Consider the following 26,676-nt stretch of genomic DNA (forward strand, 5'->3'; position numbering starts at 1 on the left):
CATTGTTTAATACTGCTTTATTGTTACTGTTGCGTTTCGAGAGAATGAACCCCTGAAATTGCATCAGAGAGTGAAACAGGCTTCCATATAAAATCTGTCTCTTAAAAACTACACGTGAAGCTGGTCACCCACGAGATGTGGAAAAGGAATCTAAATAAAATCTCTCTGTATAATTCCATCAAACCCCCCCCCCCCCCCCCTTTATAGCACCACTTTTCCAGCAAAGGATTCCATACACTCGTCCCAAGTACTTATCTTCAGGGAATTGCTTCCACACAACAGGGAAACTGCAGCTTTTAGCAAGACTTGTCTCACCGAGTGAAGATCCTGAATGATTTTTTTTTTCCTCCCCGTTTTCCCCTCTTTTTTTTTTTTTCCAAAAAAAATAAAAAAAAAAAGAAAAAAAAAGAAAAACACCCAAATCTCAACGTTCCCCCTGGCAAGAAGATCTCAGTCTGTGTGTAGGAGGAAGGGTAAAGTCTGGATTTCCTTTCACTTCCTGTGCTTGTCCATTTTGTCAATGGTTTTGTTGGTCTCTGCGGGGCTCTGGTCTCCAGCGTTCATGTAGGATTTGTCTGCTATTTTTAACGCTTCATTTAGGTAGTTCTGGACGGATGTCATGGCAGCACAGATGGCAGCGCTCCCAAAGCCATGTGTGATCAGGCTAAAATGAGTCAAACAGCCCTGGATGCCAGGGTCCAAGATGGGGCTGGGTCTTGTGTTCCCAAGAGGAGTTCTGTCCTGAGTGAGGAGGTCTGTGAATTCCTTACAGATCTGCCTGCAACACACAAAGGGCTCAGCTTTACACCAGGCAAATAAACGAGAATAACAAAGGAATTCGCTCGAACATTTGGCATTTGTGTGGGAACTACGAGAAATTCAGTGTCTAAAATTAAAGGAAAAAAAAAAAAAAAAACCAACCCATTAGCATCATGTTCAAACTAGATTAGATTTCTAGATTTCTGTTTATGAGCACCACAACCTTCTGTTGCATCCCCATCGCCAAAACACTCTGCAAAATAATCTCTGCACCTCTGGTGCCTGCCTGGCTCTGCATCATTTGCTCCAGATTTGGAGTGGGAATTCAGAGCTGGTTTCGCTGAGAACTTCCCCAGCTGCAGCCGAGTGGCTCAGAAAGGCTGGAGCAGCTGAAGAGGAGATTTAATTTAATTGTGTATATTCCATGTATACGTAGAGAGGCCGAGGCCCTGATCCTGCAAACACTAACACATATGCCTGGCAAAACATGAGTGCTTAATAATGCTCCAGCATATGTTGTTTGCTGCTTGTAAATCTGTCCCCTTGAAGGGATTTCCCAGGGGCTGAGCAATCTTAGAATCATCACTTTATCAGAATTTCTCAATCACAAACATCTTCCAGAGGATTTTTATTAGTGCCAGTAACAATTGCAATAAGGAAAATACTCGGGAGCAGGAGGAGTGCTCAGGAAAAAATAGTATAATGTTTAAACTATAGGCATGGGAGGCTAGATTTCTAGATTTATATTTTTTTTTAGGATATCTGTTCTTGTAAAAGAAGATCTCTTTTAAAGGAAGGCTGGATGGATTCAACACCAGGAGTGTTCTGCACACCTGATGTGAGCACAAAGTCAGGACAACTTTCTCAGCAGTTCAGGCAGGTTTTTCTCAGCTCTGCAGAGCCAGGGTGCTCTGGTCAAAACCAGGGAATTTACATTGACCCCAAACCAGAAAAATCTCAGAGCAGAACAAATCACCAACTGAAGCTCTGTTCAACCTGAGCCTGGGAGAGGAACTCAGCAGGAGGAAGGGGAAAGTTGAGCACTCGGAACACCAGTTTTAGACAAGCTGAATTAACCCAGCTATGTCCTCCCAGGGCCCTGCTCAGGACAGGGTTTATTCCCAGGTACAAGGTGCCTGCAGAACACAGCCAGAACAAAGCTCCTCTCCTTCCCCCTTCCTCCCCCTCCACCCAGGCTTCTAACAGGGATTTGTTTAAGCACAGGGACTTTCCACACCTACCAAAGGATGCTTCCAGGGAACTGTGAAAATCTTCAGCCATAACAGGGGGAAAGGGACTCTCCAGCAGCTCTTGCTCCCCAAGTCCCAAGGGAAATTCGGGAGCTGCCGCTGCCAAAGGCAGCTGGGAGGACACAGGGCTGAGCTTCCCTCGCTCCAGTCCCCACACTGTTCACATTCCCTGGCCACATCCTCACCCCTGTCACACCTGGGGGCACCTTTTCCTTAGACCTGTCCTGGTGTAGGAATTTTCCTGATGTTTTTACTGCAGTTGAACACAACTAGTCCAAACTGCTCTAGTTACCTACAGGATTATTACCCTTATTATTGGTTCAGCCTAAAACAAAACTGCTGCCACAGCTGAATTCAAACCAAAACCAAATAAAAAGGATTGCTTCATCTTCCTAATTAAAATTACACACAAAAATCTACCAAACTATCCCCCAGTCGCAGACAGCCACAATCAGACAAAAAGACGTTCAAAAAGGAGAGAAGAAATAAAATCCAAGCTCAAAACTTACTTTGCAGCAAGAAGCATGTTCTTCCTGTTTGCCATTTCGTTGCGGCCCATGTGTGGTCTGGTTAAATACTCAGCCACTGCTTTGGAAGGAAATTCTGTCTCACACACGTAGCCAAAGTCACGAGCAAGATGCACAGCTTCACCTGGATGGGTGAAAGGGAGGGTTTGTTCAATTGTACAACACCATTTATTGTAAAGATATCAGGGACATTAAGGAAATATTGCTGTGGATTTTTGAAGCGAATTCCTGTTTTGAAAGGTCACCATTCTATCACTCACTGCCATTTTTTAATTGATGGATCAGTGTTTCTTTGTAAGTTTCTATCAACTAAAAAAAAAAAAAAAAATATTTACTGGGTGACTGCTACAAAAAAAGGATTCTCTTGATTTTATACTAGAAAGAAAAATTCCTGTCTCCATCCAGAATACAACTGGAACCTCTGTACAGGGAAGAACTCAATTTAGTCAAGATCAAGTGGTTCACCGATATTTAAAAATATCTGCCAACTAAATCCCACATAATAAAAGTTTTCAGTTTAGTACACTTTTTCATAAGAATTTTCAGACTGGAAACCCAATTGCAAGGTGTATAACTGGGTCTCTTTTTTTCATTAAAACAATTTAATTAGATTTAAGAGATTGGTGTGATCAGGGCAATGTGCCTGTGTGCATGTGCACACATCAGCTCTCTGAAACTCCCAAGGAAAGCTTTAAAATACAAGTTGCTCCCTTATAAACAGCAGGAAAGTATTGTTAGATCATTTTCCACTCTTTTCATTTCAGTTGCTGCTTCTATTCCTATTAAACTGTGCCACTACCAGGAGCTGCTTGAAATGGGAACACCAAATGTCAACCACACTCGTACATATTTACACACCCTTCAGGTCAGCTTCACTGACAGAGGGTCCACAGAACGTGGCACAGATTAAAGGGGCTCCAGTTTCCTAGCAGGAAGCCCAAAGCAATAAATCTCACTTTATAAGCTTGTTTATTAGCAAAGCTTCTGAGGACACCGCTGAGGTAGGGCAGGACTGCGGTCAGCTGGCCCAAAGTTTCCCAACAAGGAACCAAACCCACTAATGTGAGGAGTTTCACCTCTTTTGCCTTCCCTGTCCCACTCTTGTGAAACCCAAAAGAGCCCTCAGGAGACAGACTGGACAGAGGTGCCTTTGGCACATCCTGGCACAGAGGAATTCTGCATCCCTGCCAGCATCTCGGGAAGAAAGAGGAGCAAGGGCTGGGTTTGTGTGAGCAGGAGTCACACCAGGGAGAGGAGAGAGAAGAAGAGAGGAGAGAAGGAGAGGAGGGGACAGAGAGGGGACAGAGAGGGGACAGAGAGGGGACAGAGAGGGGACAGAGAGGGGACAGAGAGGGGACAGAGGAGCCCCCAAGGGCAGCACAGACCTTCCTGAGGTGCTGCAATATCCCCACCATGCTCACTTTAAAACAAACCCGTATCATTTTCAGGGACTTTCTAACGTTTCTGTGCTTTGCCTAGAGGATAAAAGCTGTGCACAAGGGGAGAACGCTTATTTTTAAGACACACTCAGGACTGACCTTCCACCAAAGATGTCAATAGTGTTACATTTGCAGCTTTCCTTCTGCCAGCAGGAAGATTCAAGCCAATTTTATCCAGTTTTTCCCTTAATGATCTGCCACCATTTTTAGATTTGGCTCTGTAATTAAACAGAAAAAAAAAGGCCTTATTTATCTTCAGGGAACACTTCTTTTTAAGATGAGAAATTCCAGTTACTGACATTCAATAGGGTTCTACTGGGGTGGGGAGAAGATAAAAAACAGGCTCTTTTCAAGTGACCTACTTTTTAAATGCTCTACACTTCAAACCAGCCAGGATGAAACACAGCAGGTCAAAATCAAAATATTTCAAACTGCACCACTGAAACCAACAGCTGTAGAATGATCACAAGCCAAATTAGTTGTATGCAAAAAAAAGGATGTAGGAAATGTCCTCGTAATGATTAATCAGGACCATGAGATTTAATAAAAAAATCATTCCACGGGGTCCTGGGAATCAGAGATAGCTCCATGTGCTGGTTTTGAGACAAAACCCCAGCCCTGAGCAGAGAATGAGAACTGCTGTCAGAGCTGTGAATAGCACTTCTCCAGAGGCAGCAGAAGTGCAAAGAAGTTTTATTTCCAAAACCTATTAGGATTCAGCGTCGTCGGGCTTCTCAGAAATCAGGAACTCGCTAAAAGGCTCCGTGGCTGCGCTGATGCGGCTGCTCACACCCAGCAAAACAAGGGAAACACAAACACACGGGCACGGAGGGGAGGGGAGGGGAGGGCATCCATCCATCCACCCATCCTACCTTCGCAGGACTCCTCCTAGCAGAGAGGCATTGAGACACTCCGGGGGCGAGAGCCGCCTCTGCACCTCTGCCACTGTCACTTTGTACTTGGACGTGGAGCTCAGCAGGGAGAGCCTCCCCGGGACGGAGCAAAACACCTCGTTGGGGTTGATCACCACCCCAATTAATCCATCCTTCTGGCAGGGCAGGCTCAGAGCGCTGTTTTTCGTTAGGGAGATGGGACCTGCGGGTGGAGGAGGGCAAGCAGGTATTTTATAAAAGGGAAAAATAAATAGGAAGTGGCAGGTGAGTTTTCTTGCTATAAGAACAAGGCGGGAGAGAGGATTTTGTTTGGTGCTAAACGTTCGTGCCACTGGTCCCCATCCCCAGCATCTAGCTGCGGCTCAGGGACCCAAAGGGTCCCAAAACGATTCCTGACCAGCCGGATTTTGCCACTGGAGTGCAAGGAGCTGCCGAACCCAACCAAGAATGCTTTTCAAGGCACACCAACCCCACCACACCTCTGGAGCAGCAGGCTGCAAGGCAGCAAAGCCGTGCTCACAAAATTTAAGTACTACAACAGACTCCAAATTAGCATCCTCCAGCCACTGCCAAAACTCTTCCCAAGCCAGGGCAGGGAGAAACCTCCCAGCTCCTGCTGGGCTTCATCTTCCACCTCGCACACGGAGATTTAAGAAACCGCCTTTGGAATTTAATCCCAACAAATTCCTACCAGACAGCAGCACAACAGGGAAGGACGCAGCCCAGGGGAGAACCGAAAGTAAGGAGCTGCTCCTCGTTAAGAGCTTCAGCCTTTAGGTGAGGAGGGACAACAAAGGCTTTGGAAGGAGCAAACCACAGATCCAGCTTTTCCATCCCCTCGCGAATCCGCCCAGTTCACCCAGCGCTGCTGGTGAAAGGGTTAAAGAGCCGAGGTCGGCCCCACTCCCGGAGGGGGAAGATTTGTCAGTGGTGCATCTGACAGCGAAATTATTCTCCCATGAGCTAAAGGCAGCAATCAGCGCTCTGACACACACTTCTGCTTTTCCTCAGTTAGGTATTTGTTTGAAGTCTTCAGAGAAAACTTTTGATTTTTTTTTTAAGCACAAATTTGTTTAAAAATAAAACCAACGGAAAAAAACCCTAAATTACTGTAAATTGAGTCAATACGTCTTCCTCCATCCTCAAAACCTCAGCTACAAACCAAGTTCGATTAAGATAAAGCCAAACAGTCTTCTGCCAGAGAACTCAAGTCTTTTCTCAAGTCTTATAAAGAAAAAAAAAAAAAGGCAAAAAATAAAAGGGGGAAAAAAACTGCCTTCGACTTCTAGAAGCAACAACAACAAAAAAACCAACCAAACAAGCAACACAAACAAACAAAAGCCCCGCGTTATATATTTCAGGAAAGATTAAAATCGGTTCAAGGTCCTGGTTTCGATTAAAGTCATAACACAAGAGCACAATAGGGGGGACAGTCGTGTCCCCGGACGAGTCTCACACCCAGGGGCAGTTTGTCCCCCCCATCACCTTCCCTAGGACAGCATTAGAAAAAAATCCAGCGACAGAGAGTGGAATAAACACTCCTCGGCCCTCCCGATCCTAAAGGATCAGTCTTTATAAAAATAATAGGGCGTCACTTCACCGGTGAGTCATTAAACTTTTAACTATTGACAAGGGAAAGTAGAACTGCGGTGCCACCTTACTGACCTTTTCTAATGACTGTCTGGTCATGCATTAGTAAGTGTTGGTCTTCCACGTTCTGGAAAGAGAAAGGGGGAGAAAGTTTCGCACTTGGAAGAGCTGAGACGGAAAAACCCACCCCTTCCCAGAGCACCCGCATGCGGAGGGGAGAAAATGAGGATTTCCGCGCATGGACGGGGATGGGATGTGCAGAAGGGGACGCCTCGCCGAGGGGGGGTCCGGGTGCTCCTTACCTGCACCTCCTCCATCTGGTGAGCCATATCGTGCAGACCCAGGTTATCGGCCAGCGCCGAGGCGTCCAGCCCGTGCCCGTGGGGCAGCAGCAGCTCGGAACGGCGGAAAGTCTCCCTGCGGCTGCCGGCAGAGCCGCTCTCCAGCGCCGAGAGGTGCGGCACCAGCCCGGGGCGGCCGTGCGGGGCCAGCCCCGCCGGCTCCTGGCTCTGCCGGTTCGGCCAAGCGCTCTGCTGCTGGCTGGGCGGCGGCGGCGGCGGCTGGTGCAGGGGGTTGATGGAGAAGGGGTCCCCGAGGTGCGAGTAGGGGTCGCTGGACTGGGAGTAAGGCAGCGGCTGGTACGGGGGTGGGAAGTAAGGGGGCTGGAAGTCGGAGGCGCCCGAGTGCGAGAGCGGCGGGGCCGGGCTGTACAGGTGCTGGCTGACGGCGGAGAGGTGCGGCAGCCGCGGGTTCCCGTTGCTGCTCCCATCGTGCCGGTCCTGCAAAGCACACAGGGGTGTGGGGGAACAACGGGGTGGCCGTCAGCGGGGTCGGGGGACACGGCGGCCGCGGGTGGTGGCGCGGGGGAAGGAGAGACGAGAGACGAGAGCCGAGAGCGAGAGCCGCCCCGCTCCTGCCCAGGGAGTTTGGGGATTTTAAGGCACTCGGCGGAAGAAATCAGCCCCGCTCCCAGCGAAGAGGTTACAAACCATTTCTCGCTGCTCTCCTCATCGCAACTACACCCGAACCACCCTTCTCCCCTTGTACAAGTCAGCGGAAGAATCATTAAAATCGGAAAAAATTCAAATCAGAGACGCGGCCGCGTTTCCGCCGCGCTGCCTCGGCTGGGGAGGAGACGGCGGGGCCGGGGGAGCTGCGGAGCCCTTGGAGCGACGGGAGACCCCCGGCACTCACATCCGTCCCACCCCCGAGGGGCACCCGGGCCGGAGCTCCCGGCTCTGCCCGACGGGGAGGGACCGCGGCACAGCCGTGCCATGGCTGCTTCTCCCCCGATTTCCAATCTCAGCACTCAAAGCTGAAATGTCTGCATCGAGCTGATCCAGGGATTTAGCAGCTTCTGGCTTCACGGTTATTAAAATAACAGGGCTAGTTAATAAGAGGTGAATGGGGTCCCAATGGAGCGTGAAGCGGGGACTGCAGCTAATCTGTAGGAGCCGAGCGGGCGGACCAGCGCAGCCGGGGGGGCACTGGGGACACAGACGAGTTCGGAGAGATCAAACCCCGGGAGCACCTCGCGGCGGGTGGGAGCTGCTCCCGGCGAGGAAAAACGTGGGAAGGAGGGGTTCGCCCTGCCCGGCTCACTCCTGCTACCTGCCGTCCCCCTCCGCATCCCGCCCGGTGCGCTGCGCTCCCACAGCCCCGCGGCTGCGAGGTCCCCGCTCCCGCACAGCGCTGCTCCATGCGGGATGCTAGCTCGCTTCTCCCAGCTGGGGCTCATTTAATTCGAAAGTTCGAAAAACTCGGTAAAGAAAAAAAAAAATATAAAAATACGAAAATAAAAGTTCTCGCTTCCGAATGAAAAAAAAAAAAAACCAAAAAAACCCAACAGATGCAAAGAGGGGATCTTCGGGCAGGGACCGCTGCCGCTCCCCGGCGGGGAGGCGGCCGGGCCGGCAGCGAGGGGGGCGACACGGAGGACAAGCAAGGACACCCCCGTCCCCTCCCCGCAGCCTCTCACCTCGCAGTCCTCTTCGTACTTGACATTATCTGCTAGTTTCCACAACATGGCGTCCAGCGTCCGGACCAGGTGCGCGGTGCGGCGAACAGAACAGCTCGGCCCCCGCCACGGGCGGTAAATCCACGTCGGCGCTGGGGAAAAGCAGCGGCCCCCCGGACGGAGCTCAGTTGGAAGGCATGAAGGCAGCTCACGGACTAACCCTCCGCGCTTATGGTCACTCGGGTTTTTTTTTTTTTTTTTTTTTTTTTCCCTGCCCAGACGCCCTTAATGGCAATAGGATTATCCTAACTCCTCCCTAGGGATGGCTCGGGCGCCGCGGCCGGCAGCCACTCAGGAGGGAGCGCGCAGCCCCAAGCCACTCCTTCCTCCCTTCCTTCTTTCCTTCCGCGGCCGCGGAGGGTGGGCGGGCAGCCCGGCACGGACCCCCCTCCCTGGGCCGCCCCCTCGGGGTTCTGGGGGCTGGGGCTGCCCCAAGGGAAAGGGTCACGCGTGGGCATCCCCCCGCTGCATCCCGGTTTCCTTCCCCCTCTCCCCTCTTTTTGGCAGCAGTGCCGGCTGTTCCCCGCTCCCCCACGCGTGCAAGGACTTTGCCAAACCCCACACAGCGCTGCCCCCTCACCCGACAGGTTTTTTGGGCGAAATAAACTCCGAAAAAGTCCTCGTAGCAAAAGCGAGAAAGTCCGAGCCCTGCCGGGGCTTTATTTGCATAATTGTCAAGAGTTTGAATTACTGATTACAACTTGTAAGCTACCAATGTTTAAGGTATAATTTACTTAATGATCTGACAAGATTATTGCAGTGGTGTGGAAGCCCCGGTAGGTAAAGCAGCCCTGATTCAGCGTCCCCGATCTGGGACTCTGTGAATGGTGCGACTGGTTCCTCGCATCGGTTTATTTTTATTTTAATTTTTTACTTTTTTTTTTTCTTTTTAACGAAAATCCCGCCTGTCTAATCTTTTCGCGCAAACTCGGGGCTGGGGAAGCAGGTGGGAGGTGAGACAGGCATTTTCGGACGCCGTGAGCACACTTTCATCTAAGCTTAGAAAATACTTCCCTGCCAAATTGCTACCTTTCTGCAGGCATTTGATCTATGCAGTTATGTGTGTCAGACAAAATGAACATCGATTTCAAAAGCAACGACTTCTCCCAGTGTTTTAAGGTGCATCCGGATCGCTGCTCATTTACATGAGAGGAGCAAGTGTTTGTTTATTGTGGCAGAGACAAAAGCTGACCCTGGACACTGCTGGCTACGGAGATCTTGGCTATCAGCGCCCGGGGACGAGCCGCCTCAGAGCTGCTATTAAAGGCCCCAGATAAACCCACATCTCCATATTAAACCAGTTCACACTTCACTCACTTTCCCCCCCCCACCCCGCCGCTCCCGCCGCCCACCCCCTAAAAGATCCGGAAAGAAAAATAACAAGAACGCTAATTAATTAAAAAAAAAAAAATCCGAACACCAGAAACCCCTCCATCAGACTAAATGAATGATCTAAAAATAAACCTGAGGAGGACGGGGGTGCTGGAAGTAACTGTTGGAGGTGTTATCTCTCTTATCTACCACGCAGGTGCTGATTTGCAGCAGTTGCATTAAGCCCATCATCATCTGCGACTCCACATTATCATTTTTGGTGGAGTCTCTATTTTTTTTTTTTTTAACGACGGTGTTTTTCTTCCAGGGATGTTTCTTTGAAATGCAGTTCGCGACGATTATTAGCGAGTGTGCTTGCGCTGCTCCTGGCGTCATTAAGACTAGGAATCTAAATAATAAAATACAGGGGGAGCTTGAAGTTCATTTGTATTAAAGGGACAAGATGAATTGAGAAAGAAACGAGGAAGGGAACCGTCGAGCTTCCCTGGTTTGGGATCAGCTCTTCTTCCTTCCAAAGGAGAATTGTAACAACGTTGGTTATTTTTATTATAACCTCAGAAGCCAGATTTTGTTTCTGCTTAGAAATGTCACACTGAGAAACGAACACGATTTTATCATTCTTTAAGATTGTCAGTGCCTGAACACCTTCGTTTTGGTGTCAAAAATCACGAAGATTAGTGTTCTTATTGTTTGTTGTGTATCTAGGAATAATATTTATAAATAGAAGCGTAGAAGAGGACGAGGGTTGCATAAGAAATTACCTAAATAAGGCGACCGAAATAAGCACTTGGCTTCCTAAACAGCAAGCCAGGAGAGCAGAGACGAGGCTGAACACGACAAAGTTTGAGACAAACTTTCCCGTACATGCCCTCGCTCCTCGCTCTGCGCTCGCAGCCGCTGCCAGGGACGGGCGCAGGGTCCGGGATCGGCAGGGAGCAAAAAGGGAAGGGAAAGGAAGAGAAAGGAAGGGCAGGGAGCGAAGGGAAGGCAGGGCAGGGGCGGGCACTGCCCGTCCCCTCCACCGGGTGCCCGGCCCGAGAGCCCCGCGCCCGGCAGGTGAGGGATGCGGGCCCTGCCCCGGGTGATGCTGCCCAGGGATGCTTTGGTGTGGCCGGGCACACGGGCAGCTCAGCCGCTCCGCTCTCCTCGGAGGGCTCAGGGAGAGGGGGCTTGGCTTCCTGAGCCGCTCCCTCTCCTCAGCGGGGCTTTCCGCAGAGCTCCGCGCTTCTCTCAAACTGGGGGAAGCGGCAGCTGCGCCTGGAGAAACGCTCCGCTCGCAGGACACTCCGGGCCGCGGGGAACACGCAGGCACAGCCAGGGCTGCTGCAGGGCCAGCGAACCTCCCCGGACACGCCTTTGAGACATCGGGCAGAGCTGTGCAGGGTCCGACCAGCGGCCGAGGAGGCTCCTGACAGGTGGCGGCTTTTATTTGCTTATTTTAAAAAAAATAATAAACAAATAAATATTTTTAAATTGGTGGTCGTACTTCGGGGATATCCCCTGATTCCAAGCAGAAGCGGTGGCTGGTTCCGTGGGGGCTAAGTTCCCTTTTTGGCGAGGCTGCAGTTTCCCGTGGGGAGCACGAAGCACCCCCAGGCGTGAACACGCTTCGGGAGGGGAGCCAGAGCCCACTGCTGCGCCTCTGTCACAGGCAGTAGTTTTCCTATTTGGCAGCAATTAAAAGAGAGCGTGGGGATGCTAATTAGTTACATCCTTCTTCCTCTAAAAATTATTTAAACACGCACATATCTGTATTGTTAATGAGGCTGCAGCAACCTGTCCGGATTGTCGCCTTGGCTCCCGCAGAGCTCGGCGAAGGCAGCTGCTGCCCCGCGGCCCCGGGAGACTCCGCGGAGCTTCCCCAGCTCGGCCGCGGGAGGGGCGGAAAGCGGGGTGACCCCCCAGCCCCCCATGGCCGCCGGAGGGGCAGGACCCCCCGCCCGCAGCCCAGAGCCGGGGGGCAGAGCTCCCGGGGGGCTCGGGAGCGGTACGTACGTACCAGGGATGCTCCGCAGCACAGCCGTGGGCGGAGGGGCGCGGAGCATCCCCGCCGCATCCCCCTCCCGCTGTCCTCTCCCTCCCGCTGTCCTTCCCCTCCCGCTGTCCTCCCCCTCCCCAGACGCGGCCGCCCCCGCTCCGGGAAGGCACCAAGACCCCGCCGTTCCCCGCTGCGGGACGGATCCCACGGGCCGCGGCACAGCCGGCGCATTTAAAGTATTTTCTTTTCCCCCCGCTGTTCCGCCGTTTCTCCTCCCTTTAGGACGCCCCGAGGGATGCGGGGGGCGGTGCGGATCTGCGCGTGTTTCCCCGCGGCTGCCGGCACCGGGAGCATCCCTGAAATCCCCGAGTGACGGGAGCCTTTCCTCGCCCTCCGTTGTGCCCTCCCGGCAGCGCAGCGGCCGCTCGGGAGCCGCAGGTTCAGCCGCAGAGCCCCGGGCTGCCGAGGCTCCCCCGAGGCTCCCGCAGCCCCGGGCTGGCAGCGCCGGGGGACTCCGGGCACCTGCCCCGGTGTTAAGTGTGCCCAAGGCCAGGTTGGAAGGGGATTGGAGCAACCTGGGCTAGCGGGAAGTGTCCCTGCCCAGGGCAGGAGGGTGGAACTGGATAATCTTTAAGGTCCCTCCCAGCCCAAGCCATTCTGTGATTCTACACCGGCATTAGAGGTGCAGCCAGCACCCATCAGGGCTGTGAGTGTGCTGATTCCCTCCAAAAGTGAAGGTGATGGGGAGTGAAGACGGGCTGCACTGATAAGATTGAATCCCTGCCCAGCTCCCTGCCTCAGCTTCCAGTCCTCACCTCTGCAGGAAGTGAGAAAAAAGTGTCCACGCTTCCTTCGTTTCTCCCCAGCCTATTTATTTGCTTAATAAACACGATCCCAACTGTATTTTCTTCTTACTCCTTCCCTCTGGAGCTGGAGGAGCAGAGTCCCCTGGCCATGGCATGCCGTGAGCCTGCAGCACAGAGGATGTTTAGCAATTCCTGGGCAGAAGTGACAGGTTTTGGCACCAGGCACTTTTGGGCCCTGGGTTAGATGCCCCGTGACATGTGGCAGAGGTTCAGCAGTGATGTGCAGCTGCCCGGGGCTCCTGCAGAGGAGTTTCCCTGGCTTTTGTACACGAGAAGTTCTGTCAGGCTGGGTGGTTTGTGGCAGGAGATGGATACTTGGGAGAGAGAGAGAGAGTTCACACGAGCCTGCCTGCAGCCACAGCATGGGACAGGGCACAGGAACATCCAGATTCCCAGCCTGTGCCTGTCCTTGAGGCAGGGAATGACCACAAAGGTGACAGCAGCCGCATTTACTGTGGTCTGCTCATTCATAAAAACACGACCATAATCCCAGCAGTGGCCAGAGATGGATTCTAATCTGGTGGAACCAGGAGACGAGTGGGAGCTGTGATTCCCAATCCCCATCTCTGCCCAACGACCCCAAGGTGCCTCCTCAGGGCTCTGGCTTTTTGCCTGATGATCATTCCATTCTGAAGAAATGCTCTGATTTTTTAAAATTCCCTCCTTTTTGCATCCACCAGGAGCTGTTAGCCAGGGTTGCTCCAAAGACTCATTGCTGGACTGTGTGCAATCAAATCCAGCTTCCTCTTGCAGGGAACAGGCTTAAAATAAAAGATCAAAACCCCCAAACAGTCAAAACACCACAATGCTAAAAGTGAAATCAGGATTCAACATGCTCTTGGCTCAATAGACATAATTCACATTAGAAAAATAAAGGTTGGTGGCGATTTTTTATGCAAACAACTATTGGGGCACAATGCTGATATCTGGGGAAGGTTCCTCCGTGGACAGAGACGGGCACCAAGTACAAAGGATCTTTTCCATCCCTAACTTTGAGGTCTCCTGCAGCCTGTGCACTGTCAGGGTATCAACCAAATGTGTACAATGCCTTTTTTAAAACATGCACTTCTCCATGTGCATTCATAGATACACTCAGACATGAGAGAAAAATTGTCTGAACACCTTTCGAGATGATTTTTGGGCAAAACATAAAGCAGAGGTGCAGACAGTACCTGTGCAGGAGGGGAGGAATTTACAAAGCAGAAGTCATTTGCCTTATTTCTAGTTACCTTTCACTCTTCAGGGATGAGGAAATCAGTAAACTGACCTTGATGTCAGGACAATGGGTCATGTGAGTTGAAGCTGAGGATTTTCCCTGTAGGCAGTTTAAGTAAGTAAAGAAAACATACTCAGTTACTTTCTTACTCCCCTTGTCCAGTTCCTTGAAAACTCCTAATCCCTCTAAACAATCAGTTTTTCCTGGAGTTCTCAATCAAACTCAACTGGACAAAATCTGAACTCTCTCAGAATGCTCTCTCAAGGACTTGATTACAGTTACTTTAGCAGACACAGGCAGGGGCTGAGTGGTTTTTTTTAACAGATTTATTTTTTCCATATAAAATTATTTGCAAAACTTCCTGTAGCACTAGTGCTGCAGATGCACAGAGGAGATACTCCAAGGTGAAAGAACTCACACTGCTTTGAAGCTTCTTATCCAGGTTCAGGTAATTTCATGTGGGTGGGGTTGCAGAGGGACACAGGTTTGGGATGTCCAGGTGATTTTTCTTCTATTTAATACCCTCATTCTTTGCTGTTCACCAACAAATATGACTCAGGGTGCTTCAGTTCAAATGTGAATTCAGGCAGCACTTCAGGCATCTGCATTTCTGGGCTTTCTGGGATTCAGGAGCTCCTAAATCCAGATGCAACCAAGCAACACAGTACAAGCATCCTTAAATCCTTTCCTCTTTTTATAAAATCCAAGACTGGAAAGCACTAAGTCAGTATCAATTCACTCTACCAAGGCAAATGAACTGAAAATGAAGCTGGCATTAACTTGCAGCAGTTTTATGCTGTTTAAGATGTCTTTTGGCCACACCATTGCAGCCTGACCTTGTCTGCCATCCTTGTCTCCAAAACCAACTCACAAAAGCTCCAAGGCTGATCCCAACCCTGTGCTTTGACTGTTCAGCAGAAAGACAGCCCTGGAAAGAAAGCAGCCTTGGGCGCACACCTGATCCAGATCAGATTGGGACTGTGAGGTGACCTGGGTGTCCAGAGAGCTGGGATTAACAAAGCTGGGAGCGTGGCCTTGGACAGCAGCTGAGGGAAGCTTTGCAGGATGTGAGAAGAGCTGCTCCTGCCTCTGGGACACGGTGAGCTCTGCTTTGGAGAGCCGTGGGACAAGGAAAGGTCTGAGACGGAGTTTGGGGCTCAGGGAAGAAGGTTTTCACAAGTAAGAGAGGGATGGTGCCTTTGAGAGCCAGCCCTGATGCTGAGCGGAGAGGAACGAGGTCACCACTTCCTTGTGCCGGGCTGCATTAGAATCGAAAACAATCACAGCAGCGAAACAAAACCAGCTCAGCTCAACAGATGCAAATGCAGCGGCAGACACGGGCTCAAAGCAGGTCAGGCTGCGCCCATGCAAACGACGGGCTAGCCCAGAGCACGGCGAGGTGGCCGGGGAGGCTGTGAGCGGGCTGACCTGAGCCCGGCCCGGGCTCTCGGGCACTGCTGGCCCGGGCCGAGCCCCTCGGCGGGATGCGCTTTTCCCTGGAGCCCGTGCCCAAGCAGAGGATGCTGAGCGGAGTAGCCCGAGGGGAGCTTTGCCAGCAGAGCCGGAGCGATAAAGCGCAGCCCTTGTGCAAACACAGAATACACAGCTAAAGTGCTCTTCTGTCAGCGTAGCTTATCCCGGCGGGCTTCTGCCAAAGGAATCCTCGCTCCTTCCAGCCGGGCTGTGAATCTGCTGTGCTGTGTTTGGGAGCGCTCACAGCGCCAGCACCGCGCACAGCGCCGAGCTGGGCACCAGGTCCGGGCTGCTCCCTGTTCCCAAATCACCGACCTGTTCCCGGTTCCCAAATCACCGACCTGTTCCCTGGTGGGACAGGGATCACCTGCTCTGCCCCACACACCAGTAAAGCCAGCATGGTGGGGATAGGGAAGTAAAGCCATGTGTGAGGGTCCTCCAGAGCCCCCAGTGCCCCAGGAATGCCCAGGCTCCTTGTCCATGCCCAGGGCACCAGCTGCCCCCTGTGCCCGTGGCTCATTCCAGCACAGCCAGCTGAACCTCTCTGAGCCCACAGTGCCTTCTGGAGACCAAAGCTGGTCCTGCTTAATAACAGAGGGGTGGATGGTCACAGGGAGGCTTCCCAGTGCAAGGAGGGAGGGATGAGTTCACACTTCTGCTGCCACAGCTTTTGCCCAGTGGTGGTTTCCTGGGATATTAAGTGGAACAGCCCCACACTACTGATTGTATAAAACTGGACTAACTGGGGAGAGGAAGGGTTTGAGCACTCTCCTTTTTAAATCCTGAGCCCTCCCTCCCTAAAAACCTCCCTCAGGTTCTCAGGAGATCGTGCTGTGCCCATGGTCTGTGGTTAGGATCTTATTTGCACACAAGCAGGGGAGGAGAATTTACATCTCCAGCAGCCCCAGACCAAAATCTGCCACGCTCTGCTTGCCTTCAGCAGCTCTGCACTACCCACACACGTAGGCAGCACCCTGTGTTCCTGCCCCAAAAGTTTTGGGCTGAGCTATTTCCTTGCTTAGAGATGGGAAGCAAGAAACAGGGACATGCAAAGCATATTTACAAGCTACAAAACCTCCAGCTCACCCTGCCCCTGCCCCAAGCTGCCCAGATGTGACCTGGGAGCTCCAGGAACCCTCGCCGTGCCTGGGACACCAATTCCCTCTGGAGCAGGCACAGAGCAGTGGCTGGAGGCCTCCCAAACCCGCTGACACATCCAGCCAGCTCCTCTGGAGCAGGCACAGGAAAGCTCTGCTCCCTGCAGACGTGCCCAAAGGGTCTTGCTCAACGCAGGAAGGCTGCGCTGGCACAGGGGCGATGCTGACTCCGAGCACGGCCTCATCTCATCCCTGGGATATGGAAAATCCCTGGGTGGAGGCTGTGGCTGCGTGGCCCCGTGTGAGCAGAGCAGGAAGGTTCTGGCCAGGCTCCCCACGCACACACCTGGCTGGCGGGACAGCACCTTGAGGCTCCAGTCTCAGGACAGTCTACCTGCACCATGCAATTGCTGCTGCTCCTTGTAATTTTCCCCGAGCTGGTGCCATTGCAAATGCCATCCTTATCTCCCTAAGTACAGATCCTCTCCCGAGTCGTTTACAATGTCATACAGCAATTTGTTACATAAGCTCATTAAGTTTTTTAATGTATCTATGTTAATAGGCACATAAATATGGAAATCTTAATTTCAGACCTGTCTCTGAAAAGCATTACCTGGGAAACTGGTCTGAGAAAAAGCAAACATGGCCTAGGAACACTCAGGGATTTGTGCAGGGTTTGGGTATCCCAGTGATGAATGGAGCAGGAGTTGTGCTCCTCACTGATCATCATCTGTGACCCTTTAAAAGCTCATTCTCAACAGAGAACCTTCAGTTGCTCTGCTCTGCTCTTCCCACCCTCAGCAATGCAGCAAGGCTTTTCTTATCTATATTATTTTTCACTCTTATCACAGGTGGACGATTAGCACAAATAAAAGGACTCTGGCTCTCCAAAACAAACAGAGACGTTGGCTGCAGCCCAAGGATCAGCAGCGAACAACTGTAACCAGCAAAGTGCATTTTAAATGGTCCAGCAGAATTCCATATTCATTTTCTGCATCATTTATAGTAGTAAATACTATTTCAGGTATTCCTGTTTGGCTTCACACCTTTAATTTGGTGATTTAACACAGGAGAACATTTCCACACCTTGTGATGCTTCCCTTACAAGGATCCTGGCAGGAAAGGAGCTCTCAGGCCGGGCTCCTCTGCTCTGGTCCCTCCAGGACAGCTTCCCCAGGAGCAGCTGTGCACTCTGCATTCATGCCACAGGCACTGGGACAGCTCTGTGCCCCACCAAACACTCAGGGCCTGCAGATGAAGCTCACTTTAGCTACAGTGACATGAATTTGACTGCTCCAGAATAACTCCCTTTGTCAGACTGTGCTGTCAGGAGATGCCAAATCCTGTCTGGAGGCATCCAGGGGCCAGATGAGCAATTCCGTGCCCACACTGGAGCAAGCTTTCTCAATGTTATGATGTTTTTTAATCTGGCTGGGGTGGTGGTGGGATGTGTGCTGGAGCAGGGCAGAGCACTGTGCTGGTGTCACACCGTGTCCCCATCTCAGCAGGGATAAATAAACCTGTCCCTGCACTCCTGGGGTGCTGGATGGGGCAGCAGTGCCCCGATTCACTGGCACTGCATGTGGCCTCAGGCTGCCCTTTTGTGGAGCACCAACACCTCAGCAGTGCCAAAAAGGGAGTGGGAGACTTTTCCTTCTGGTTTTTTGAGCTCTCTCAGCAGCAGGGCCCAGCTCCTGGCACTAATTGTATCACTCTATGCACTGCTTCTTCTGTGTGAATTTTCTGCTGGATCAGTGAATTCAAGTATTAAAATTAAGAACTAAATATTAAAGAACTAAAATAAAGAATGGGCCTCCAGAGGACTCCCATGGGGACCAGATGCCCAGCAGGGAGCTGAGCATTCAAAGCCTCCTTCCCCTTGGCATTTGCTGCTTTTCCAGGTCAGCCACCCAGGACGTTCACACACACTTCCCTCTCCCATCCTTGCCAGGTAGAGAGAGGCCATTCCTAGGCTTGGTATTTGGGAAAACCCTCCCTCCTGGCACAGCTGGGACTGGAGGCTCCTCTCCTGGGTCTGGAATGTCCTTAGCTCTGCATTTTCTGCCCGGCTTTCCCAGGAAAATGCTGCCAAGCGCTCCGCAGCCCCCGTCCCTGCAAACGGCACCTGGTGCCACTGTCATTGTCATCGTCACCGTCTGCGATTGTGAAATATTGCAAGCTGCTAATTAGGCAATCATGAGCAATGGGAAGGGCATTTCCCGGCTGTTAACTGGACACTCCTGACCTGGAAGGTCGCTGCCAGTCGCCCAGGAATTACTGAAGCATGGGGGAGGGAGAGAAGCATTCCAAAAAGAGCAAAACCCTGACTTTTTAAAGTGCACCCCCAGCCCTGCCCAGCGCTGCTCTGTTTTCTTCCCTTCTCTTCCAGTTATTCCCCTTTCCCAATGAATCTCTGTGGTCATGAAGAAACAGGACATTAAATATTCAAGGATTAGCTCTTTTTTAAATATCTAGCCAAAAGGTGAAGCTGCAATTAGCAGTAAGCTGGGCCTGTGTGTACCGATCCCTCCCCACTCTGAAGGGAAGATTCACACCTACTCCTCTGTTTCAAACTGGGACGTTTCTCCCATTTCAGGTGGGTGCTGGCTCTGCTCTCCCTGGCAGGTGACTGCATTTCAGCGAGGTGGCTCCACAGGTTAATTCAAGTGCTGTGAATTATTGCCTTTCCTCAGGGCTGACCCCACCAAACCCCGTGGTTGTGTTTCTGCAGAGCAGCACCTCTGGTTAGAGACACTCAGAGCTCCTGGACCTCTCCAGCCTGGCCCTGGGGCAAAAACTCACCATGTCTGAGGGACAGGCAGCAACAAAAATTAACATCCCCGTGCCCTGATTCCCCATAAATGCACACTGCTCTAAATCCAAGCGAAGGAGAGCCAGAAGGGAGCAAAGAACCTGTCAAACTGGGATGGGATGGGATGGGATGGGATTTGGGATGGGATGGGATTTGGGATGGGATGGGATGGGATGGGATTTGGGATGGGATGGGATGGGATTTGGGATGGGATGAGATTTGGGATGGGATCCTCCCTCCCGTTTTCCTCGCATGCTGGTGCTTGGATTTTTTCAAAAAAATCCAATTTTTACCTGAGTCTCCAGCTCAGATAAGAGCAAAGGGTCAGAAGGCTGACATTGAGGGGAGCCTCCCTCACTCCTCTAAATCATGGAATCACAGAGTGGTTTGGTAGGGAGGGACCTTAAATCTCATTTCATTCCATCCCTGCCATGGGCAGGGACACCTCCCAGAGACCAAGCTGCTCCAAGCTCATCCAAGCTGGCCTTGGACACTTCCAGGAGTATCTATCATCTATCTATCTATCTATCTATCTATCTATCTATCTATCTATCTATCTAATCAATTCCTTGTACCTTGGTAAACACAGTAAAAATAAGAGAAATCAGAAAAGTAGATGAGAAGATGTAGAATTATCAAAGGCAGATTTTGCTCACCTGTGGAGGTGTCCAGAAATATTCACCAGTTCCTGAAGACTTCCAGGATCACAGCTCTGAGACGTCTCCAGACAAGCAGGAGTGAATGATCACACACAAGAAGCAGGTTTTCACGGACAAGATTAGGTTCTGGCTAAAGAAAAAGTGATAAATTTATAGAGGAAATGTCTTTTGCAGAGCTTTGAATATTCAGACTTTTTTTTTTTTTTTTTTGGGAGAACAAAAATTAGCTGAAAGCTCAGCCCACAGTTTGCAGCCTGTTTTTGCTGCCCTGTCCTTGGCATATCTGCAGACAGGCAAGGATTGCTGCATCTTTCTGGGAGCTGCAGGTAGAGCTGAGCAGCACAGGAATTCCATCCTCAGCAGCTTTGGGGAGAAGATGGCAGCAGCCAAAAAGAAAATGGAAAAATTAACCCGTTCAAGGACACAAATTTATTTTTTTAATGCATTATTTCCTATTCCTTTGGCCCAAGGCATGCTCTGAACATCCCTGTCTAGTACTCACTGTGCCCAAATAATGTCAGCTCCTCTCACCTGGATGCAGGCACAAGTCAGGGTGTTCCTCTCCTTCCCTGTCCAGCTGCTTGTCCCATTCCCAGAGAAAGCAGGAAAGTCCTCTTATCCTGTCTGGTGAACCCTGATTATTTCCTGTGAATGTTCAAGCCAATCATGATATGTTGGCCCCAGAAGTACCTGAACATGAGAGGCTTTTCTGGAGCACTTCTTGGGGATCAAATCCCACTCCCTTTTTTTCCCTCAGGTGATATCCTTTCCTTGGGTAGGGGTGTTAAACCAGCAGCATCAGTGGCAGAATGAAAGGACCTGTTGAATTCTCCAGTGCAAGGAGGTTTTCCCATTCTTCATGAGGAGCAGAAAGCCCTGGAAACTTATAAGGAATCATACAAAGCAGGATTTATATGCAGCCTAGATTGATGAGCCATATTATGCTACCTTTTCAAAGATCCCAAAGCAGTCCACACCCAGCACAAATCAAGGGAATAAAGGCTTTTAACAGACAGTTTGTGAATTCTTTAAAAATATTCCATCCTGCCTGTACAAAAGGTTGGTGAGGAATTTACAAACGTCCTAATCCCCCCCCTAATCCTTTAAAACGCTGAGCTGTGATCACAGATGCTGTTTGGTGATTATGTGTCTTCAAGGGTTTGTTTGGATACTTATTTAAGAGATACCAACTCACTTTTGTCATAGAAAGCCAACGTGGCTTGGTATGTTTTTGTTGCACATTTTTCTGAAAAGAAACCTCAGATCTGCTTGGAAAGGCAAGCCACCCCCACCCCCATGCCACTGCCACAGCTTTTGGGGACAACCAGAGCTCTCCTCCAGGGATGAGGTCATGTAGTTCAAGTTCATGGAGGGTGCAAGGGGGGAACGCTGCTCTCCTTCCTCTCACCTTCAGCTTCCTTTTCTTTCCAAGAGGGTAGAGCAATGGCTCATCCCGGTTTTTTAAAAAAATATTTCAAGACCTACCCAGAAGAGGCTCCAGAGAAGGCACAGTGTGTCATTACACTGGTGGTGCCTTCAGCAAGCTCTTAATGGGGACTTTGGCTGTTTAAAGTTCTGTGTGATATTTGTGTGTGCACAGATAACCAGGGCAGAGCCGACTTTTAACTGCTCATATGTGTTTAATTAGAGTTGCATTTTTAATCCTTTTAATTTGTATCTCTTTCTTAATAACCTCAGCTTGGCAAGGGTTGAAAAGCAGTTAAGTGTCATTTGAATATTGGGTAAAACTTGGTAACAGCTGAGAAGATTGTTTAGCAAAAAAGGTTTCAGAATGTTCTTGAAAGACTGTGGGGAACAGTTGTAGCTAAGCCGAGGTTTGCATCCTTTGGGAATAATTTCAGAGCAGTTTAATAAAAATACTCTGGAGTTCAACATATCATCTAAGGTATGGGATGTTTATTAAGTGTTATTTGCCTGTCATCTCTGGGCAGGTAAGATCACAGCAACATCGATTTTTGCAGCACAGCTCTGAAATCTCAATGCAGTCACGCTATAAATTCATATTTAACTTTTGCACCGAAGGAGAAAAAGTCATTGCAGACTACTGTAATCCCTGCTGATGAAAGGAAACATGCTCCGAGGTTAAAAATCCTATGGGAAAGCTCCAAGCTCAATGAGTAAAACCAGTTTCAATAATCTCTAAGCTGAACCCAGCCCTGATGGGGAGGAATGAACCCATTTCACAAGCACTTCCTTCTTTGCTTCAGATAAATCTGAAATTTCATCTCAGAAAATAAAAACAACCAAAACAAACAAACAAACAAACAAACAAACAAACAAACTCTCATTAAATGCAGGATAACATGGAAAGAACAGTTAAAATCAGTAAATACAGTTGCAAATGATACCATGAATTTTACCCAACACTGTGCATGGATCTCGGCCTCTGAGAGAGCCCAGACTCCTCTGGCAGGTGATTTCTGCTTTAGAAGAAACAAGGCAGAGATCATGTAAAAAGATCCTCTAAAACCACAGTGACTTTCAGAGTGACACTTTGGGTGTTTTATGTGGCATAATCTCCTTCTTGGAAGTTCTGCTGCACCATGAAAATCTAACATTTTGGGGTAAAAAGTGAGCACTCTGGGCAGTGTCTGTGCCCTTCAAATGCCCAGGCAGGGATTTGCTGGGTTTGCTGTTTCTGACTAGCTGCTAATAGAGGCCAGTTCTCAGCATGTTCCACTTTGGACATTCCCAGTGCATGTGAGGGATCAGCATACAGTGAATGAAAGCTTAGTTTTATTTGCTGTCATGCACAGGTTGTTTAGAAAAGGCCCATGATGCCCTGAGCTGCTGGGAAAGCTGAGATTTCAAAAAAGGCCAAGTCTTAAAGCGAGAGCTCAATTTGTGCTCTGGCAAAATGCAGCATCCTTATCCTCTGGACAACTCTCACCCAGGAAGCAGCACTACAAGCTCACAAACAACCTCATTTTCCACTTCTGGAAATGTAAGGAAATAGCCCAGCCCAAGCTGCTGCTCCAAGACTGGTCACCTCTCCTTCAGGAGCTCCAAATCAGCAGGAATTCTCACTCCAGATGCAGAAGGCTCCCTGTTCCTTTCAGCCAGCATTCCTTCCCCTGTAGGAACCCATGCCTACACTCCAACTCAATATGAAGGCAAGTCCCTGCACGAAAATTGTTGCAGCTGTTGCATATCTGCATGAAGTGATCTCCAGCAGTCGTGTGAGCAGCAAGTCTGCTCTGCTTTGATTTGCTTTGACTGCTCCAATTTTGGCCCAGATTGTTGTGGCCACGCAGCTCTGGGGTGTTTTGAAATCAATAATGGTTGCTCTGGCCAAGCCTCTTGCTCAACGCTGCTGCGTGTCTGTGCTGTCTGTGTCAGAGGGGATTTTTCGTGCTGGGGGTTATGTGATGCTTCCCAGAAGGCACCAGAGTTCTCAGACAAAATGATACAGTTTCCCCAATTCCTTTTGTTCATGGCATCGCTGGGCTGTTTTCACATGGACCGTGTTCTGACTGGAAAACAGGGATATATAATCCCTGTGATCGCGACACGGCCCAGCAGAGCACACAAAATTCACCACAGAGTGTTCTGTTCCACCCTGCCAGGCAAAACTCACTTACTGTGACACTGGGAATTCAGCTGTCGAGGAGCACCTCAGGTCAAAGAGGTGGATTTCCACATTTTCACACCAGCCCGCTCCTGGGCCAATGGATATCCTCCCTTGGGAGGTGGCAGGTGGCGCGGTGCCATCTGATGTCCTCGTGCTGGGCACAAAGTAAAGTCTGGCAGACACAAAATGACCCCTTGGCACGTGCAGGGAGCTCAGGGGGGTGTCCTGCCTCCCCGTGTGCAGCTGGGGACAGTGAACAGCCAAGGATTCCAAGGATCTGGCTGTTTGAAGGGGAGCAGTTATCTCCAGCACAGCTGCAGGTGTGTTCCCAAGGGAAGGACACAGAGCAAAGGAAAACTGAGACTGCAAGGATGCTCTCCACCATCCTTGGACCTGCCCGTGTCCTTCCAGCTCTTCACCTTTCCCACTGCACTCCAAAATTCTCCACACTTAGGGATACAAATTCTGGGAATCTCTACGTGCCTTGAATTCCTTTCTTATCAATAATTTCTAGACTGATGTTGAAGCCACCATCATCAACTACAGCTCGGTGAGGGTGTGATGGCACCTCTGAGGGAGGAACCCAGAGGGGATGGCATCAATTAACTCACCCACCCAAACCACTGGCTTTTCTTAGTGTTTCAGAGATTTTATTTTTTTTTTAAACCAGGATGGTGCCACCTCTGCTTGCCCAGACCTCAAACACCAAGGGAAGATTGAAGCAAAATTTAGCAGCCTGCACCAAGTCCAGTGGGCAATACAAGGAACGTGACAAGAGCAGAGCAAGTGCCACCCTGATTCATGGTCTGAAACCCTTCTGCCAACAGCTTTGGTAGAGCCAACCCCACAAGCAGCCAGATCATTGTGCCATCTTCTCCCCAAATCCTGCCCTGCCTTTGATATGTTAATCCTGCGTGAGGCAAATTCTCCCATTAGAATAAAGTCCATTCTGGTCTCCCTGCAATCTGCATGATCCAGTTCAAAGTTAAATTAAAAATCCCAACCTGTGTGAATGTTGCAATCGCATGATGAAATCTGTAAATCTATTTTTAATGTCTTAATGCTGCTCTAGTTGAACAAGGTGAGGCGACTGCTGCATGGCATTTGCTTTACACTTTTTTGGATTCTCATGCACTCGTTAAATATTCACTCTGCAGCCTTTGCATTTCCAGTACTGCAGGACCCTAAAGTAGAAACAAGTTTTTCTTTCCCTTTTTTGTTTCTGAAATTCCAACTTGTCTCCGGGATCTCTCCAAATCAAATATGATGCACTAAACACTGCAAAGAGAAAATGTTTCAAATTAATACAGATGCCAGAAATTAGGATTTAAATACTAAACACGCAGTTATTTGCACTGGTTTTAGGAGGTGACAGAGCAAAATATTTGATTTCATTTCAAATTTATGATATATGCAATGTTAATTCTCTGAGTAGCTTGTTTGTATTAAGAAAATATTTGAACATCGCTGGAACAACTCCCCCAAATCAACATCTTACAGAACATTTCTTGGAGGAGAAGTTTGTGCTTTTCATTCTGATCTGGGATGGAAACAAGCTCTGAAAGACTGGAGCTTTCTGTGTATCAAACCCTTTATTTTCTGATCAACTTGCCTTTGAAAATTTAGGGTATGAAGCAGTCAAACAGATCCTGTTGTCACCTGGGAGTCATCCCATGAAAAGCTGGGGGCTGCCTCTCTCTCCCTCTTTGCATCCATCTCTTTTATTATTATTATTATTATTATTATTATTATTATTATTATTCACAGTCACAATGATCTCCCCAATCCTGAGCGTACACAAACATCACATGTGTGGAGAGAGCCGAGAAAGCAGCAAAGGACGGCAGGGACGATGGATTTCTCCTGAATTCCCAGATTTTCCAAGTTTTCCAGCGCGGCACAGCTCCGTGCAGAGGACGCAGAGCGGCTCCGGACCCCGCGGATGCCGCGACATCATCGCTCCCTTGTCACACGGACCCGCAGGGCAGGGACACGTCCCGGGGGCGGCAGGAGGGAGGGCCGGGCACGGCTCTGGATAGCCGGGAATGTCCTCAGGCCGGGACAGGGAAGGCTCCCGGGAAGGCTCGGAGCTGGGCTTTGGGTCCGCGGAGGGGCCCCTGGGATGTGCCCGCCCTGTTCTCCCCTCCTGTCCCTGTCCCCCTGTCTCACTCCTGTCCCTCTGTCCCCTCCTGTCCCTGTCCCTCCTGTTCCTGTCCCTCTGTCCCACCCCTGTCCCTCTGTCCCCCTGTCTCTCCTGTCCCTCTGTCCCCCTGTCCCTCTGTCCCCCTGTCTCTCCTGTCCCTCTGTCCCCCTATCCCTCTGTCCCCCTGTCCCCCTGTCTCTCCTGTCCCTGTGTCCCCCTGTCCCTCTGTCTCTCCTGTCCCTCTGTCTCCCTGTCCCTCTGTCCCCCTGTCTCTCCTGTCCCCCTGTCCCTCTGTCCCCCTGTCCCTCTGTCCCCCTGTCTCTCCTGTCCCTCTGTCCCCCTGTCCCTCTGTCCCCCTGTCCCTCTGTCCCCCTGTCTCTCCTGTCCCTCTGTCCCCCTATCCCTCTGTCCCCCTGTCCCTCTGTCCCCCTATCCCTCTGTCCCTCTGTCCCCCTGTCCCCCTGTCTCTCCTGTCCCTGTGTCCCCCTGTCCCTCTGTCTCTCCTGTCCCTCTGTCTCCCTGTCCCTCTGTCCCCCTGTCCCTCTGTCCCCCTGTCTCTCCTGTCCCCCTGTCCCTCTGTCCCCCTGTCCCTCTGTCCCCCTATCCCTCTGTCCCCCTGTCCCTCTGTCCCCCTATCCCTCTGTCCCTCTGTCCCCCTGTCCCTCTGTCCCCCTATCCCTCTGTCCCCCTGTCCCTCTGTCCCCCTATCCCCCTATCCCTCTGTCCCTCTGTCCCTCTGTCCCCAGCTCGGGGCGCTCCCGGCCCTGCCGTGCCCGAGCCGCTGCCGCCCCCTCGTGGCCGCCCGCCGGAAGCGCAGCCCAGGCTCGGCCCGCGGGCACTTGGCTCCAAATTCCTTAAATAAAACAAAATAAAACCAAAACATCTTTAAGACGCTCAGTCCAGCCCCGTGTCCCGGACTCCGGCCCAGCCACTCCCTTGGGGATCGATGAATTTCTCAGCATTTCCGGGATGCTCCTGACGGCCGCTCCCCGCTGCGGACCCCGCATTCCCCGGGGATGCATCCCCAGGAGCG

At 50.7% G+C, this 26,676-nt stretch overlaps 1 protein-coding gene across 1 annotated transcript; it reads right to left on the bottom strand.

Annotated features, from left to right (window-relative positions):
- Positions 1 to 492: 492 nt before the first annotated feature.
- TFAP2C (transcription factor AP-2 gamma) lies at positions 493 to 8,871 on the bottom strand. The gene is made up of 7 exons (XM_062504868.1): positions 8,437 to 8,871; positions 6,761 to 7,237; positions 6,534 to 6,585; positions 4,848 to 5,070; positions 4,075 to 4,193; positions 2,519 to 2,660; positions 493 to 778 (listed from the first exon to the last, which is right to left on the bottom strand). The coding sequence occupies exons 1-7, from the start codon at positions 8,482 to 8,484 to the stop codon at positions 493 to 495; spliced, it is 1,347 nt and encodes a 448-aa protein (XP_062360852.1). The 5' UTR covers positions 8,485 to 8,871.
- Between the last annotated feature and the right edge of the window lie 17,805 nt (positions 8,872 to 26,676).

Source organism: Cinclus cinclus, chromosome 18, assembly GCF_963662255.1.
Source record: "Cinclus cinclus chromosome 18, bCinCin1.1, whole genome shotgun sequence".
Lineage (NCBI taxonomy): Eukaryota > Metazoa > Chordata > Aves > Passeriformes > Cinclidae > Cinclus > Cinclus cinclus.